This window comes from Echeneis naucrates, chromosome 22, assembly GCF_900963305.1.
Source record: "Echeneis naucrates chromosome 22, fEcheNa1.1, whole genome shotgun sequence".
In the NCBI taxonomy this organism is placed as follows: Eukaryota; Metazoa; Chordata; class Actinopteri; order Carangiformes; family Echeneidae; genus Echeneis; species Echeneis naucrates.
Genome location: NC_042532.1, coordinates 21,081,233 through 21,100,694, shown reverse-complemented (window position 1 = coordinate 21,100,694; position 19,462 = coordinate 21,081,233). Strand labels below are relative to the sequence as shown.

The following is a 19,462-nucleotide window of genomic DNA, read 5'->3' as shown; positions in this document are numbered from 1 at the left end:
TAGAGTTTCTGTCTTTATCTGCTCGTTCCCATTCATGAAAAATCAGCTCCAGGAAAATCTGAATGAACTTTGTTCATGAGTTTATCACCTGAAGTCGATGTCACAACAAATCAAAGAAAAATCAGCTGAACACATCAGGGAGGACTCAGGGTCAAACAGGATCTTACCTTGAAGCTCTGCAGCTGCTCGGAGGCGTCTTTGTCCTGTCGGAGGCAGGAGTTGAAGATGAGGAGCTCGGTGTCTCGCAGCCACGCCTTCAGCTCTTTGATCCGAGCCTCCAGCTGCTCCAGCAGCGAGTTGGTCAGCGGGGAAAGGGCCGAGCGAGGGTTCTCCACGGCAACGCCTCCGTCGCCGCTTCGACCCAGCAGGGACGTCCCGTTGGCCGACCGGTTCTGCCGGGAAGAGCCCGGTCCCGAATGCTCCGAGAGGATTTTCTGACGGGGGAGATGGGAAGTTAAGAGGGAGTTCTTCCCATGTCAATATCCCATCATGCAAAGTGGCACATCAGTCAATACACACATGGCCCTTAATCATTCACCCTCAGATGTGCAGGTCAATAATGGGGATGTCATGTATTTATTGCTAAACTGCTGGAGGACGGCGTCGACATCAGCTGTGTCGGTCATGTCGCTGTGGTCGTCATGGTGACGAAGATTGTTGATGGTTTTGCTGAGGCCATAAACTCATCAGGAAAATGTTTACTGTCGCTCTCTGGTCTACGTGAGGTGGTAACATCGTTCCTTCCTGCACCGTCTCATGCTGCCATGACTCAAAATGTTTTTGTAGCTCTGAATTAGCTTGATGCTGCTAATGCTGTTGTAATCACGGCGTCGGAGCCTGTTATTATTGTGTTAACGAAGCAGCCATTGTTGACAGACAAACCTCTGTGATGGCGATGTGTGTGTGTGCTTTTCTTTTCGCGGTGCAAACGGATCAGTTGCTAATTCAGAGCTTCAAGCGGCTTCACCCAGAGAGCCGATATTCACACCACAAACAAAACACCATTTAGACACAATGCAAACGCAGGCAGTGTTTGGTGAGGAGCAATCACTGCCTAAAACAGGAACCACCAAGAACAACAACGGCTGGCTCCTGTGTGCAATAAGCTCTGCAGTGTCATTTCATCACACAGGCCGCTCTGTGTTTTCGTCTTCATCTGTATCTGCTGTAAATAAAGAGGCTGATGTTCTGGGCCGCTACGAGCAACAGGCAACGCCACAACGCGTGAGGTCTCCAAGAAAGAAAAGGAAGGAAGGAGGGAGTGTGTGCATATTTATCAGTCCGGGGATGCAGCGTGTTCGTGTAATATGATGCTTCAGCAGTTTAGAGTTGGTGCGGTCAGGTGGGAATCCTCCAAAGTTACTGTCTTTGTAGCCAGAAAACAGCGTCCGGGGAAACACAAAGGCAATTTCACACAGAAAAGAATGTAAAGCTGAAGGATATTAATTAGATTTGGCTAACTACGATTGCTGGAGCGTGACGATTGCTGTTTGAGAAGGAGAGAGGAAATATCTGCAGACGATAGTTAGCGACCTCTCAGTCAACAACCGTTTATGGAAGTTATGGAGTCTGACTCAGACGTCAGCGCACCGTGAGGGAAGCCAAGCTGTTGTCACACCACAAATTCAAAAAACGATTCATCCGACAAAGTTCTTCGTCTGTGTTCTCCAGCTATTAGACTAAACCGTCTAATCACTTCCTGGTTTGACGGCGGAGAAGTTTCTGCTCCATCTCGTCTCGTCCGGGTTCACGATGCATTGTTTTTGAAAAACTTCACAGTTCAAATAGCTGTTATCTCGCAGCTCTCACTACAATTTTAACAAGCGGCCAAACAAGAGGAGCTTTGAACACAGAGCTGCTCTTGAACGAGCTCCACATGGGTCCCGGCTGCTGATTTACATATGTATGTGTTTATACAAAAGGTATTGAGTCGTTGGTATAGCAGCGACTCTCCCTCCTGTGTGGAAACACTACTTTAGCTGAACTCTGGCAGGTAAAACCAGCCCATTAGATGACGAGGAGGGGCGATAATAGGACCCCCCGATCGGTGAAATGTGCAGTTAGCTTTGTTCTGCCAAGAAGCGACAGTGATTATGAGTCTGTGGTTAGTTTGGCAGAGAGAAACTGGAGATGGCAGCGTGGATGGAAGCCGTTTTCGGGGATGTAATTTAACAGACATCAGGTTAGTTGTTTCATAAACAAAAACAACAAAAACATTAATCTTTTTTCTTCAGGCAGACATGATACATTTCCTTTTCTCTACAGGTGGTTGTTCGCACTGCAACACAAACTCCTTCACACATTGTGTTTGTCTCCCACTCGCTGCCATCAGACTCCCCGAGAAACTCATTTTGTGTGTCGTTGTGTTGTGGACGTCCTGCTTCTTTACTCTGATAGTTTGTGTGTTGTGTATTTGTGGAGGGTCTTATGCTGCACACCTACAAGGTTTCCTGACAACAGACCCAGGAAGTGTTCGTCCTCCAAGAAGGGACACGAGTCAGAGACCTTGGAGTCCAGCTCTCTGGTGATGTCACCATTCTGGGGGCGTGGCCAAAAGGTCACCTGGCCACACAGACTCCGAGACTTTTGTTGAGTCCTTCAGTGTGTCTTTGTTTTTGCACCAAAACAAAAATTTTTGGTTCATTGAAAAACCTTCAAGACATTAAATTCTGCGTCCGGTTCTGAGTTCTAACGAGCTTTGGTGTGTTTGTGTTCCACACTGACTCTGATCAGAAGAGCTTTGTTCCTTGTTGTCGAAGCTACTCTCAACAGTTACACCAAAAAGAGTCTTTATTTAGTCCCAGAGGTCAAACTGAATATGTGGAGACGTAATGTGGCTGTGGGTGGAGGGAGAGAACGACGGACACACTGAGAAGGTAAAAGAGACAAATGTGGGAGAAGAAGGAACGAATGAAAACAGATCCAGAGGGAGCGACTGAAAATGAGAAAGAGAATTAGCAAACAGAGATAAAGAGGAGGAGAGCTAATGAAACAAAGAGAGAGATGAGCTGTTGTTTTTAGGAAACTCAATTAACCAGTCTGTTGTCCCTCCTCATCCTCCTCTCCCCGCAGGAGGAAGAGCCCGACTCCAGTGTTTTAGAGTGTGGATGAGGAGATGAAAGGGTTAATTTAAACACCGTCGTCTGATTTATTTTATCAGGCGGGCAAAGAGATTGTGCTTTCAACTATTTATCTATCTATCCACTTTGTGGGTCAAGTTAATGGTGCCCGCGCACACACACACACAAACACACACACACACACACACTGTATCTCTCCTCTAACACAGTTTAACCTTGAACAACAGCAAAAAAAAAAAAAAAAAAAAAAAAAAACCCAGACGAGCTGCTGCCAAAATTCACAACAGAAAAGATGAAAGCTAATTTACAGCCTCTTTATTTTCTTCGTCATTTGCCTGTGTGTGTGTGTGTGTGAATGTGTGTGTGTGTGTGTGTGTGTGTGTGTGTGTGTGAATGTGTGCGCTGTCATAAATTCTTCATAAGGCCAGGACAGTTCAGAGGCGAGGCTCGGGACATCAATTCCAGTTAATTCCCAATTTGTGTCAGAGCAGCAGATGCCGACGCCAGCACAGATAGGCCCGTTAATATGCTACTCAGACGCCATGTTGGAAGGAGGGGGGAGGAGGGGAGGGGGGGAGGGGGGGAAGGAGCGAGGAGAGGAAGGAGAAAGTGGAGGAGCGTCCTCACAAAATTCAAATTAGGGACAAAAGGAGATAAACTGAAGGTAAAAAACAAAAAGGGGGAGTAAGAGGAGACTGATAGGACAGGTGGAGGACGGTTAGGGCTGGAGGGGAGCTCCATGATTGGTGGTTACAGTTAGGGGCGGGGCCTGACTACACCAACTAAAGGACAAAAATGTCCAAATACTTTTTGGACAGATGAGAGGTCCAGGACGAAGGAGAGCCGAGAGAGAAGGGATTGTTTCACTGTGTGTGTTTGTGTCATTACCCAGAATTCCTCTGTTCCCCGATGACACACACACACGTGTATCAAAGTGTGTGTGTGTGTGTGAGGAAGCATGCAGAGTCCAAACGTCTCTGTCAGTAATAGAAGTTTAATCACAGTCTGTTTACTGTGGTGGAAACAAAGGGGGGGGGATCATCTGTTGCTGTTGTTTAATTTCTAAAATGGAATCTGTTCTATGAGGTTGATACATATATTAATTCACACACACTCTGAATCAGTGTGTGTATCATCAGGGACTACAAGCAGGTAACACACACACACACAGGTGGTGTTTGCGCCTCCACCCATATCTGTTTGTGTGAATAAGTTCAACGCTGCAGCGACGGTGGCGGCGGCGAAGACGACGACGACGTGCCGCTCGGCTGACACGAGAGAGGAGTTTGTTTTCTTCGCAGGAACAAAATCAGAACGTTTGAGCCTCCCTGACGAGCCGCCGCCAGCTGTCACCGCCGCCACAGACCTGGAATTAATCACCACGCCTGGGTAACGACAAACAACTGCCACCGACGTGCCCACCAGCAAGGCAAACAAACGCCACCTGAAGGGGCGGGAAGCGTCCCGGACAGGAAACGGATCACAGCCGGCGCTGAAACTTACCAAACAACGACAACTCCAGTGAACAGAGCAGAGGGATCGTACCGAACGTGAGATGAAGTCTGAGCCCAGTTCAGTTCGGAACACGTTCCAATAAACCTCCTTCCTATCTATCCTTCTTTCCTTCCCTTCATCGTACACTCCACCACACAGTTAAAGGCCATGGCAGCAGCGGGGCTCCGAAATTGAGACGACACTAATTATCTTCATGTTCTAGATTAGATCAGCGCTGATTATCCTAAAATTAGACAGACACACACACAGACACACACACAGACACACACACAGACACACACAGGCCTGTCTGAACAGAAATATCAGTCTAATCCTCCAGATACCATCTCTCCGTTTGGCTCAACTCCAACATGCCACTGTTGCACTCCTGTATTTTTTCAACAGTGTATTTGTGTGTGACCTTGTGTGTGTGTGTTGTCGTGTTGTGCTACCTCCAGCTGACTCCATGTGTGCGTCAGGTTGTGTATTTTGCGGTGGAATTCGGCAGGCAGTTCGGTGCCGCTCCTCTTCAGGGACTCGGCTCGGCCCAGCAGGCTGGTCTTCCTGCTCTCCATCATCATCAGCTCAGCGTGGCTGCTCTGCAGACAGACAGACAGACAGACAGACGTTTGTTACACAACTCAGAACGAGACGTTTAACAACGACACATGAGTCTGACCTGAACGCGAGTGTGTTATTCTGCTGACATTTTGGTGTTTTGACGCTGTTTTCTCTGCTGTGGATCCGCCGTCCGCCACAAAGGCAGCAGCGTGTCCTCCGGCCTGCAGACCGACTCTTTGAAACGATGAGACGTTTCAGGGACTCGCAGGAGTCTCTGTCACCGCCTCGCCTGCTTCGACCACATTAAAGAGTAAAAAAAACAAAACCAAACAAAACGTGGCACCTCTGCAGCTCCACACACACACAAATCAAACGCACTTGACGGCAAACTCAGACTCCTTTATGGTGAGATTTTCAAGAAATGCTCCATTTTGTTCCACCAAGTGCTGCTGAAAATCTCCCTCCCTTCTGGTTTAGGCTTTTGTTTGGGAGCAAGAGCAGCAGAACACTTTTCAAAAAGTCAGACTTTAAGCAACTGCAGAGAAACTTGACTTTCTTTAAATCAGCTGCACACGTGGAGCGGCTGACTGTGTTCATCCTGACATCTTGAAATGTCTCACAGAGACGCTGCCAGTTTCAACAGCATCGAGTGCCAGATTTTCAGTTTGATTTGTTTTTTCCGGACTCATCTGGAGTCAGAGCAGCAGCTTCGTCATTAGTCGGCGGGAGCCAATCCCAGCTCACTCTGGGCGAGGGGCGGGGTCATCACAGGCCCAACACACAAAGACCAGCAACCACTCAGACCTACGCACAGTTTAGAGTCACCAATGAACCGGAACAGGACTTCTTTGGAGGTCCCAGGCCGGGAACAGAACCAGGACCTCAGAGCTAACCACTACTAGATCTCATTTGGACCTTTTACACTGTGGCTCCGCCCACAACTTCCTGGTTCGTCCTCCATTATGTCCCCTCCACCCTTCCTTCTAACTTCACTTCAGTTTCTCCCCGTTTCCTCCCATCCTCCTACTTCGTCAATCCCTTCATCTTTTTGAGGCTTTCTCCTTTCGTCCTTGTCTTCTCACTCACAATTCTCCCTCCATCTTTCTAATTTGCGTCTCAGCACTTCTTCCATCTTTATTTTCTTTACTGTAACACCCCTTGGCCTCAGCCCTCCCCTTCTATTTGCTTAATTCATCCATCTCTTTCTCCATCACTTTCCATCTATCCCCTTCTCTTTCTTCCCTCCCTCTTCTCAGTTGTTAGCGTAACTCTCCTTCGATGCCTCCATCTTTTTTTTTGGCTTAATCTCCCTCCTCCTCCTCTCTTTTCTCTTTCTCCTCTTTTCATTTTCTGCATCGATAGCTACTTGATTCTACTTTTCCCTTGTCGTTTATCATTACCACCCGGCCCCATTTGAATATTTAAATGTCTCTTCTCTGACTCTGTGTGTGTGTGTGGACATGTGTATGTGTGTGTGTGTGTGTGTTTTTGCTGTGCTGTCATCAGAGAGGCGGCGGCCATTTTTCAATGTCGCCGATTCTGATGGAGATGCTATCGCTTGGCGCTTCACAGCCATCCATCCCCTTCACTTAGCTAATAGCCACGCTGCGAGAACGAGGGATCGACAGCAAAAAAAAAAAAAAAAAAAAAGGAAAAAAGAGACGAGTGGAAGGTAAATATGTCGGCTTCACACTCATCTAACAGTCAGGAAATTATACGATTTATTTGCTGATGGCAAATATTGATTTAAAAAGAGAGCTGGTGGGGTGCAGGGGTAGGAGCGGGGCAGGGGTGGGGTTGTTTTGTTGTTGTTGTTGTTTGTTTGAAGGATGCCACTGATCCAAAGTCAAAGAAAAGAGGGAGAGGGGGAGAACGGAGGATAGACACGCCGATTAAAATGCATGAGATCCGAACTTTGAGATAAGTGCTGAGAGAGGGATCTTCAAGAAATGGGGAAGGGGGGAGACTGAGGGGTGAGAGAGAGAAGGAAGGAGGAGACGGAGGGGGGGGCATGGATGGCTAGTTGTGATGTATTCATGCCTCAAGTCAATCTCCATGCAAGGATGGACTGAGATACACAGGCCCGAGGACAGAGAGGGAGGGAGGAGGAAACGACAAGAGGAGACAAAGAGATGGTGAACGAGGGAGGAAGAGGAAGAGATGAAACTGAACGGAGCGGGAGGTGGAGAGAGATGGAGGTCAGCAGCCTCTTCATCCTTTTTGGTTTGTGTCAGTTCAGGGTCAAATCCTGCAGGGACCTGGTCTGCGAAGGTCTGGTGCGAAGACCTGATGTGAAATCTCGTTTCGTTGACTTTGATTTACTCAGTCATCAGATGACGAAGGCTGACACCCTGGATTGAATTTAAGGCTTGATGGCAAAAGACGTTTTTATCTTTAAGTGTAAAAAAAAAAAAGTCAAGGTCGAGTTTGTTTTTTATGTCAGGTAAAAGTTATCAGCTGGTTTCTGTTCACTTTTAGTTTCACATTTTAAAAATCTGAAGCTCTCTTCCTCCTTCAGACCAGAACTGTGAAAGGCACGGTGACCTCTGACCTCTGACCTCTGATCCCGGCCCCTCCTTCCTCATCCTCCAAACTCTGAGTCATTAAAAGTTTGCGTGGCTCAGAGCGTCAGCCCCGTGTCTGGACAGAAAACATAAAACATCATTTGTGACTAATTTAAACTAATTAGCTGTAGCTTCAGTCCCATATGCTGCTGATTCGCTCTCACAGAGTGTTTACTCACATTTTAGAGCTCAACCGCTGAACAAACTGTCCAGCAGCTGCAACATGTGGTGAATGTTATACATGTATCAGCACTAACACAACATTTATTTGTTCCTCTTCTTCATCAGCCCGCACGGTTCTTTTAATATTTATATGGATGATGACGATGATGTCACTGTATCATCCTATGAGTGACCTATGACATTAAATCACATGACAAAGAAACCTGCCGTCAGAAAATATTCAGACACACACACCCAAAAAAAAAAAAAAAATAAACTAAAACAGAATGCGAACTGAGAACGTAGAAATAAATCCACCTTCAGAGAGACGTGGGCGCCTTTATATGTAATATATTTTATCAGGGAATCAGAGAGGAGGAAGAAAACACAGGGAAATGGCAGCGCAGAAAGGAAACGGGGGATAAACGCTTGACAAAGCAGATGAGCGGGAGGGGGGGGGGGGGGGGGGGGGGGGGGGAGAAAATCAACAAGCAATCATAAGTTTAATTTGGTCTCCATATTAATGAGCACAGAGCTGAAATGTCAGCAAAAATGCAGTCATACATGAAAAACATTTAATGCATTTTGAACATTAGTTTTTTTCCCCTCACAGATTCATCTTATCCACCAAATGAGAGAAGTTTGTCGGAGGCTACGTAACGGAACGATTTTGTCGTCGTGGCAACTAAAGTTCGAGAGGATGAGGAGGGTTTCGATAAAGATGTATATTCATCCTCATCATCATCTCCGCTCTTCTGTGTCTTCTCTCTTGTCTATTATTTCCTCTTCGTCGTTAACCAAAATAAGAGACTTATGAGCTGATGTTGATATTTTTGGATCTTTTCGTTTGAATAAATTCCAACTACAATATTCTAAACTACAACTACTTTGTGTATTGTTGCTTCTACCTGCTGTTACAGCCAAAACACTTCGGTTAATAAAAACCGTCAGTCATCTATTGAAGCCAACTGAAGGTGAGAAAACTGATCGATCCAATCAGGGTTTATACCAACAACAGCCCACTTCACTACAATGCTAACTGCATGCTAGCATGGTTAGCATGTTCGAGATTAAACGGTACTTGAATTTTCAACGGCTTCACGCTCAAACATCAGATTGATCCGACAGTCCAACTGCAGAAAGTCCAGCTGTCCAAGGACACGTGGACCGGAGGAGTCGGGGATCGAACCGCCGACCGTCACTGACTGATGAGAGGACGCCGCCGCGGCAGACAGACCGTTAGTCCAGCTTCCACTGACAGCAGCGAAACAACACAGTTCATCATCAAGTCTCCCACCTGCTCTTCATTCATTCTGTTCGGCTCTGAAACAAAGTGAGTGGGAGGAAAAACACACAACACTGACTCACAATGTGTGTGTGTGAGTGTCTCCGGCTGAGATGGATGTTCCTTTGGCACTGAAAGAGCAGGAAGTGGCTCTCTGACACCCCATTTATACTGCCAGACACTTCAACCTGTGTGTGTGCGAGGACGCAGCCACAGAAGCATCTTTACTGTCCTCCAAACCGCCTCCAGTTTACAGTAGATTTTTCTTTTCTACTTTAAATTCCCATTTCGCTGTTTCTTCGCTCACAAACAACTTGGAACAAATTGAAGACGTTCAGTGTTTTGATTTCTTTAAATAATGAACGAATAAAGGCCAGAAAACACAAAGTCCCATTTTCCTCTGTTTGTTTGTACATTTGAATGAAATATTAAAGATCTAAATGCCTCAGATGAAACTCGGCTTTCTGTTTTTCTGCTGAGAGTTTCTGGAAGTTTCTCCTTCACCAAATTAAAAGCCTTCTGTTTGGACCCCCCCCCTCCCAAAAAAAAAAAAAAAAAAAAAAACCTTTCTCTCTTTCCAAATGCGGAGGCAACAAAAGGCCCGGCAACACGTTTTAATTGTCGTCATAGAAACCAGATGAATAAGCTGTTTGACTGGCCGGTAAAGACGGCTCGCCATTCAGGGACGTCGTGTGTGTGTTGGGGGTTCGGTAGCACAAAGCAAGAATTTCTACCAGTCTGAGAGAGAGAGAGAGAATGGAGGTGGGTGAGTGAACGGGGGGGCAGACCAATGACTGTCCAGCTTCGGTCACATGACTTTAAAAGATCAGCTGATGTCATCAGGGGTCGATGCTCCGGTTCGATCTGATGAAGGAACCTCAAACGTCGTCATTTAAAATGGCCGATGACGATGTTCAATAAATATACGTTTAGTGCCGTGTTGAAGTGACAGATTAAAGGTTTGATCGTATGAAATCTAAAAGAACTGAAATCAGTTTGTGATTTTATTTATTTCAACTAAATTCTGGTCACTGGTCCGGTGCCAGGTGACCTTTGACCCCATAAGAAGCCTGGGAATTCTCTCGTGGCGAGACAGTGCGACAGGAAACAATGAAAATGCTCACAAACACGCACACACCAGCCAACATCCAACAAAATTGAAACACAAAAACACATGTAAGTGTGTTGGACATCAATGGATTAATTGACTCTGTGCAGGAAGTTAAACCCAATGAAAACCAAAACACACACACATAAGAACAAACATACACATTCCTCGTGTGTGTTATTTCATGTTGTGTGTGTGTCTCTGTTCTGTTCTGAGTTCAGATCAGTGAGAGGTTGAGGTTAGAGGCTGTGTGTGTGTACTCGAGAGTGTCAAAGAACAAATATGTGTGTGTTGGTGACCCCATAGGAAGCTGGATGGATCAAACCATTCAGCTGGTACACAAAGACTCTTTATACTGAGGGGGGAGGGGGGGGGGGGGGGGGGGGGGGGGGGGGGGAGAGGGAGGGAGAGAGAGGGAGAGTGGGAGAGAGGAGGGAGAGGAGAGAGAGAGAGGGAGGGGGAGAGAGGAGAGAGGGAGAGAGGGAGAGAGAGGAGAGGGGGAGAGAGGAGGAGGAGGAGAGAGAGCGAGAGGGAGAGGAGGAGAGGAGAGAGAGAAGAGGAGGAGGAGAGAGAGAGTGAGAGGAGAGAGAGGAGGGGGAAGAGGAGGGGAGGCGAGAGAGGAGGGGGGAGAGAGGAGAGAGAGAGGGGAGAGAGAGAGAGAGAGGGAGGAGAGGAGAGGGAGAGAGAGAGAGAGGGGAGGGGGAGAGGAGAGGAGAGAGAGGGAGAGAGAGGAGAGAGAGAGAGGAGAGAGAGAGAGAGGAGAGGGAGGAGGAGGGGGAGAGAGAGGGGAGGGGGGGGGGGGGGGGGGGGGGGGAGAGAGGGAGGGAGAGAGAGGGAGAGAGGAGGAGAGAGAGAGAGAGAGAGGGAGGGAGAGAGGGGGGAGAGAGAGAGAGAAAGGAGGGGGGGGGAGAGGGAGAGAGGGAGAGAGAGAGGGAGAGAGAGAGGGGGGAGAGAGAGAGAGAGTGGGAGAGGGGGGGAGAGAGAGAGAGGGAGGGGGGGGAGAGGAGGAGAGAGAGGGAGAGAGAGAGGGAGAGAGCAAGGGGGGGGAGAGAGAGAGAGAGGAGGGGGAGAGAGAGAAAGGGAGAGAGAGGGAGAGAGAGGGGGGGGAGGGAGAGAGAGACAGGGAGAGTGGGAGAGGGAGAGAGAGAGGGAGAGTGGGAGAGGGAGAGAGAGAGGGAGAGAGCGAGGGGGGGGAGAGGAGAGAGAGAGAGGAGGGGGAGGAGAGAGAAAGGGAGAGAGAGGGAGAGAGGGGGGAGAGAGAGAGGGAGGGGGGGTTGGATCATGTGTTTGTACGTATGGGCACTAATGTATATTTGGCAGAGTACTGGTGTGTGTGTGTGTGTGTGTTTGTGCGTTGGTTGTAACTAACTGTTGACTTACAGTCCCACTGAAGTGAGCAGGTGTCAGTCAACAACAACAACAACGCCTGTGTTGTCGTCTTTGTGTGTGTGTGTAGGTCAGCGTTGACTTCACCTGAACTGTAATGAACTCTCCTGTGTTTGGGTCTTTATCTGATCAGGAGTTCTGCTCTGTAATGATGAAAAATCTATTTATTCTGTCCGCACAATAAACTCAGAAACATTCAGGACTGATCCACAGACTCTCTGATTGGCTGTGACATCACCCAGCGGAACCAATAGGAGCGTCCAACAGAGAGACGTGACTGATTGAACGGTTTTAAACCTCCTCGTGCTGCTGCAGGTCAAATATGGTGGTTCATGTTGAAACAGATACAGAACTGAACCAGGACGGCTCTCATGGCAGTTCCTCCTCCGCCCCTCCCTCCATTCCACCGCAGTGACGGAAATGTAATAGCATGGCTGTGTGTGTGTGTGTGTGTGTGTGTGTGTGTGTCCAACAGACCGACCATGTAGCCTAAACGACAGACAATCTTTATTCTAATGAAGAAGGTGCCAAGGTCAAATGGAGAGCAGGGTGATGAATGGAGAACACACACACACAGGCACACATCGGCACAGACACACATTAATTGTGCACCAGAGCTCCTTCCCAATATTGTGTGTTTTCATGTAGACACATACATTTATCTGTTCCTCCTCCCTACACACACTTTAAAGGAGGCTGCCGTTTTCCCCTTGAGGTGACATTAAACATTATTCTCACAACACACACTTAAACAAACCGTCACAGGAAATAAAATCTGTTTGCAGGTAAAACAAAAACTGCAGTGTGTGTCTGTGTGTGTGAGCTCCCCTGTGATCTGCAGTCTTTGAATTACAAGAAGACAAAGATCAAGGAGCTGAGTTTATTTGTGCGTTTCGTTGGTTCCGTTTCCTCCTGAAAATGATCAATAGTCACCTGCTGTGTTGATTATTTGTTCTTTCATTTTTAATAAACGATTGAAGTGATGATGATTGATCAGCTGATGGCAGCAGTGCAGCTTCTGCAGGAGAAATATTTTCTGCTGCGGTAGCTTCACTTGTTTTTCCTCTAAAGTGGCGACAGGAAATAAAAAGTGCTGGATCTTAAAGGTCCACCTGGTCTACAGGTGGACCTCCATGTGGTCAGCTCCAGGTTCTGTATTAATCCAGTCCAGTCTGGAATCAGAGCCGGAACCTTAAAACCGCCCGTCAGGACTTCTGGGACTTTCTGATGTCGCAACGAAACATTCATTCATCGAGTCGTTTGCTTTTTTGAAAAAGAAAACCTGAAAAATTATTCATTCTTATTGGCCCGCTCAGAAAAACAGACAGCCAATCAGAAGAGGGAATCGGCCCCTCTTTGAAATTTTGGATGTTGCTCACCTGAAACTTTTGCCGCCTTGTTTTGCTGGAAAACTTTCAAAAGCAGAAGTGTGGTTCGAATCGTGCTGCTGCTGTTTTAGTCTCGCCTCGTAGTTTTGGGGAGACGTGTTTACAGCCGACCTTGGCCCGACATTGGCTCCAAACAAACTACTTTTGTTTCTGCATCAGATTCCTGCTCATCTCTGACTGGGAGTGTGTGTCAGGTTTCAGTTAAGACGGCGTTCCTGGGAAGCTGAGGGAGTCTCAAGAGACGAGATACAGAGAGGGGGGAGGAGGGGAGGAGGGGGGAGGAGGGGGGAGGAGGGAGGGAAAGGAAAGTTGGCGAGATGCTGCTGAGTCGTGTCTCTTTGTTCTAAAGCAGATATATCCCCGACTTTATCAAGACTGACAGAACAAACGCACAGGAAACAGCCTCCCACAGGACACATAATCCACACACACACACACACGAGAGAACCAGTGAACACACAAAGGTCTGAAAACGTGAACAAACACACAAAGAAACGTGTAAAAACAGCAGAGATGTTGTTGTTGTGTAGTTTTTGAGGACAAAAACACACAAATTCTTACTGTATTTACAAAGCACAAAACACCCCTCCTCTGTGTTAGCCCCGCCCCCTAACCCCTCCCCTAAATGGAGCATCATTTAAAAAATGAACATCATGTTGTGTTGAAGACTGTAAACTAGAGACCGAGAACGTTTACTGAGGAGGAGGCGGGACGTTTTCCCATAGACTTCAATATAAAGGAGAAGATCTGACTGAGAGAAAGACGAGTTGTGTATTTTGCGTGTTGACGCACAAGTTGGACTTGTGTGAAAGAAAAAAGACTGCAGAAACAAAGAAACACAAAGGTGACAAACAGCAGGTTGAGTCCTTCAGGAAATATGGACACTTTGATTGGTCCTGTATATTCAGCTTTAATGACGATGACAGACACACACAGACACACACAGACACACACAGCCCCAAGGGGTTTTATCTCCCTGTTCATATAACAACCAATGACAAACGACAAAACGGCACATCGGGACATCTGACCTGGGAAGCGTTCGACTTCCTGACAGATTCCACCAGATGCACACACAGACGCACAATACACACACTCTACACAGAACAGTGTGTCTCTGGAGAGAAGAGATGGAAATATCAGTCGACAAAGAGGGAAAGAGAAGTGTGTGTGTGTGTGAGAGAGATTTTCCTTCCTGCAGGAAGTTTCTTTTGTAGGATGAAGGGAGATGTTTGCTGTTTCAGTGTTTTTAAATGGCCACAGATTTTTCCTTTTTCTTTATTTCACTCATTCATTTGTTCTTCCTGATATTTTCTTATCTGTGAAATTAATTCAGACGGAGTCATGTGACCAAACAATCATCCTTATTTCCTCCCTTCCTTCCTTTTCCCTTTTGTTCACTTTATTTTACTCCTTTCCCCTCCCATGCTTTCATCTCTAACTCCGATATGTGCAGTAACACATGACTTTTTCCTTCCTTCCTCCGTTCCTCTCCCTCCCTCCTGCCGGATGGAGGGAGGTTGGGAGCGTTAACAGCACAGTGAGGATTGCAGCAACAATTACATGTGAAATTAGCCTCGCCTCATAGCCTGCAGTGTAATTCCAGCCTTCTGAGGCGTGGCAAAGTCATCTGTCTCTAATTAAAGATTCTCCCTCCCTCCTCTCTCTCTCTCTCTCTCTCTTTCTGGGGTGGGGTGGGATTTGGGGGGTTTCTAAACCTAATTCTCAGCATGTCACGGTTTTTAACAGGTAAAACTAATTATTTCTGATTTTTGGTTTTTGTTTTACTTGTTTTCCTTTTTGCTGTCCATAATGAGAACAGCCCATCGGATTAAGGTCCACACGGTCTGAAGGCAGACCTCCACGTGGTCCACTTGGATTTACGTGTTTACGTGAAATTTGGACCGCTCAGAAAACAGTCAGCAGATGACAAATGCCGGAGAGCTGTAAGATTCTATAAACACATCAACTATTACTATTTAAAAAAATACACACGATTGTATTTTCCTCAGTGAAACAACAACACGGCAGAAAACGAATTGATCGTTACAGCAGTAGAAAGAAGGAAAAGAAAAGAGAGCAGCAGAAAGAGATTTTGTGGGAGAGCTCAGAGGATAGAGGACTTAAGCCGTCTGTGTGTTTCTCAGGCATGACTCTCCACTGGAATATAACCCAGACTGTGTGTGTGTGTGTGTGCTCAGCCTCCTGTTGAGGTTGTGTACTCTCACTGTTGCCCTTAGGGCTTAAGACGGCGAGTGAAGCACAGACTGAGGACAGAAACGCCGTCGTCTCATTTCTGTTTCTGCAGATTTATATAATTACATATCTACTTCATAAAACACACCAATAAAACACATGATGTCTGTTTTTATATCACACGGACATGAGGAGTGAGACTGTGACACTCAGGGAATGAAACAATCCTGTCAGCTTGTGGCGAAGGGGGCGGGGCTTATCCACCTAAAACCGTGCCCATACAGAGAGCCAGAGTTAGCATTAGCACAACAGCTAACACTGTGTCAGTACACTGATGATGACTGCGCAGCTAATGATGCTAACTTCTGATCTGATTCCGACTGAAGCTCTTCATCCACTCTGCTCTCTCACCTGTCAGCCTGGAGCCAACAGGCGGTGGGAGGGGCTTAAGGCCTGATCCAGGTTTCTGGATCAGGAAGTAAAGTAAATGAGCTTCATGCACAGCTTTTGTGTTGGAAACCATTCAGAAAAAAAGAAAAAGAATTGTAGCAGACCAGGTAGATCTGGTTCTCTAAAATCTCATGAAGCTACAATTATTAACATCAGAACCACCAGGACCAGAGACCAGTCTGGTTCTGGTCGCTGAAAGATTCAGGTTTAAAGGATTAAGCCAGAATTGTGATCCAGGATCTGAAACAGAACCGTCAACCTGTTTAACACATCAGGTGGATTCAGTTGTGACACGAGACCTGAATGTACATGAACGTTTCCCCGTTTATCAGCTGATGTGAATGAGTTGGAAACAAAACACATCTGGACAAATACAGCTGTGTTGTTCTCTCTCTGGACGTCTTTGTGTGTGTGTGTAGCGTCAGACAGAGCTCCTCCGTCGCACCAACACTGATTGGTTTTGGAACCAAGTTAATGAGCAGGTGTGTGTGTGTGTGTAGCCCAGCATTCCATCAGAGCACCATAGGCTATTTGAAATGAGAATTCAGCGGCAGGGATGCACACACACACACACACACACACACACACACACACACACACACACACACACACACACACACACACACACACACACACTGATAGCCACTGTAATTAGTTGGACTCTACTGGAACTCGCCACAGGGAGAGAGAGAGAGAGAGAGACCAGAGAGAGAGAGAGACCAGAGAGATAGAGAGAGAGAGAGAGAGAGAGAGAGACCAGAGAGAGAGAGAGAGAGAGAGAGGACCAGAGAGAGAGAGAGACCAGAGAGATAGAGAGAGAGAGAGAGAGAGAGAGACCAGAGAGAGAGAGAGAGAGAGAGAGAGAGAGAGATAGAGAGAGAGAGAGACCAGAGAGAGAGAGAGAGAGAGAGAAAAGGTTCAGTGATGACTTAATGTAACGAAATGGTTTCAAACGAGTTTGTTTTTGCTTTGACCTTTGACCTACATCTGATACACTCGGTCGGCCGTCTCTACTTCCTGTCAGTTGATCATGGGAGGTCACTGGCGCCAAGACGATCGTCGTGAAAGAGCAGGTGGAACATTTACTGAGTTCAGCAGTCTGTCTTTTCTACTGTAAGTTGTCAGCAGCAAACAGAAGAGTTTATGTTTCAAATGTAAACTGTCCTGCTGATCAGATTTAATGACAACTATTAAAAACTCATTTCACGGAGTCCCGTCAAGTCATTTATTCATGTTTATCAGATGAGTATAAAAACACAATAATCATTAAGGGAGTAAAGTAAAAGTCTCAGTTTCAAAGACCTCGGACCACAGTTGGACTTTAGGATGATGTAAAAGTTCATTTCTAACATTTGGAAGTTGGCAGCTGAAGCTGACAGGAAAGTTTTTATATTTGGTCATCAACTAAAGTGAATATTTCTGATCCAATGATGATGTTTTATGGAAATATGTCCTGCAGCTTTGAGGTGACCCTGTTAGCTTTGTTAGCTGTTAGCTGTTAGCGTAGCACAGAAAACTTGTGGGATGCTCAAACTTATTCTGCTTGGTTGTTAAAAAGATCTGATCATTTGTAATCAGCATCAGCTGAATGTCAACACTTTGGTTCGGTTCATTATTCTGCTCTGCGTTCATACAGATGGATGTTTTTCTTCTCTAATTTAACTCCACCGATACCAAATGTGTTTCTATTCAATAAACAGACATCAAATATGTGTTTGGCTATAATATCCACGCTTTAATGTATTAGCTGTGTGTGTGTGACAGTGTTTCCTCCTGTGGAACTCAGTGGGGCCAGGACCTTGATCATCTATTGGCTGAGCTGCAGGAGCCTTGATGTGGGATTGGTTGACGGCAGCTACAAGGTCTGTTGCTTGTTTCTGCTCCCTGTGGGCCCTCAATAAACGCACACACACACACACACACACACACACACCATCTGTACACACAGTAGCAATTGGAAAAGTACAGAAGAAACACACCCTGGAGGATGAATGAACTGTGCACACACACGCACACTGTGGGCAGGAATGGGAACAGAACGACACAAACAGTCACACAGTAATGGAAATAATCAGGATCAGAGAGAAGAAGAAGAAGAAGAAGGAGACGACGACCTGATAAAACCGGAGCTTCAGTCAGCGGTTGTTAGCATTTAGCATCAGAGCTAATTTGCTTCACTGCATTTCTGCACATAAACAAAGAACTGACTGAAAGTTCGAACAGGCGCTTCAGACCGTGGAGACGAGCCCATTGGCTGTCAGTCAGCAGGTCCCTGTGACCTCATCGTTAGATTCTGTTGCTAGGCGACACCCGGTGGCCGTGGTGATGACGTCATGAAACGGGCAGTTTGTGTCGTTTGTATTATCCAATATTCCTTTGTTGTTGTTGCTGCTGTAGCCATGGCAACAAAGTTTGTCTAATGTGGAGGAAGTACTTATTTTAACACAGATCACCGTCGTTTCCTGAACCCACCCACCGGGGCCGTTATTACGGCAACCGTGGTGTGTTTATTACCGTAACCATGACAACTGCTTTCCTGTTCTGAAAACCCTAAACAACAACAACGTGAACGGTGGCCGTTTCAGATGATGACATCACAAAGCCACCGCTGGCGCTAACGAGGCTTCAGCAGGTGAAGCTCTGACCCGGCTCTCTGCTTCAGACACTCTGCAGGAGACTTTGGTCCAAATCCAGATTGTGTTTCCACACACACACTCCTGTCCTCCTTCCTCCCTCCTTTCCAAGGTTGATAAGTGCTCCCATCTAACATCACAATAAACAGTAGAGCCTGAGTCTGCCAAGCCGGACTGCAGCAACAACTGTCAGCCCAGCTTTCCCTTTCCGGAGGACACACACACAAACACAGAAAAAACACAACACACACATCCACAATCTCCCTTCTTGCGCTCTCAGTTGTACGCCACACACAGACAAATACACAAGCACGTCCACACACACACACACACACACACATCCAAAAGGACAACTTTTGTTGGGCCTTAGCGTTGCTATGGTTACAGGGTCGAGTCCCCCCAGCATTTTCGGGGAGCACAGGGAGGTTCTTTAACGTTCTCATGGAAGCAAAGAAAAAAAACTAGAAGGGTTAAAGCTTTACTGAGCATACACACAGACACACACAGACACACACAAACACACACAGAGGCATGCATGTGTGCTGTAGTACAGCTGTCACTCCATGTGACACAAAGACCAGAATTGTGTTCATGTTGCGGTTCTTGGAAAAAGTAGTAAAATAAATAAATGTAATATTTAAACATTTGTCTTTTTTCTCACACGCACTCCTCCCGCATGGTGCCGCAATAAATAATCCTTTTCAAAATGCTTACATGAGAAACACACGGCACACAACCAAATACAAGACAAACTCTTAAATACGTGGGTGAATAAACCTGCTCTTCTAATTCATACAGCTATAAAACTGCGATCATAATGTTGTCTTTTGTGCCTGAAGAAAGGGATTATTATTCACCAGATAACTGAGAAAGAGCCAACAGGTAAAAAACAGAGAGATATAAGATTAAAATGGCTGCAAATGAGCAGTATACAGGCCCGTCGGTGGAGGGAAACAGTATAAGAAGGCGACCTTGGAATGGGCAAGGAGACGCTGTCGAGCACCACATCAATATTTTAACAGGAGAGTTGACACATCAAAAAAAAAAAAAAAGGACGAGAGGGAGAGGGAAGAAGAAGAAGAAGAAGAAGAAGAAGAAGAAGAAGAATGCCCAGCGATTCCAGAGTCATCTAAAATTCATGTCTGCATCATCACC

The 19,462-nt window shown here is 46.4% G+C and overlaps 1 protein-coding gene across 1 annotated transcript in view; it reads right to left on the bottom strand.

The window, feature by feature from the left end:
• The window catches only part of akap6 (A kinase (PRKA) anchor protein 6), a 104,089-nt gene that overhangs the window by 25,848 nt on the left and 58,779 nt on the right, over window positions 1–19,462 (bottom strand). Inside the window, exons 16-17 of the mRNA XM_029494374.1 lie at window positions 5,027–5,173; window positions 168–434 (exon numbers count right to left, since the gene is read on the bottom strand). Coding sequence (XP_029350234.1) covers window positions 168–434; window positions 5,027–5,173 — 414 coding nt within the window. The remainder of the gene's footprint in view (window positions 1–167; window positions 435–5,026; window positions 5,174–19,462) is intronic.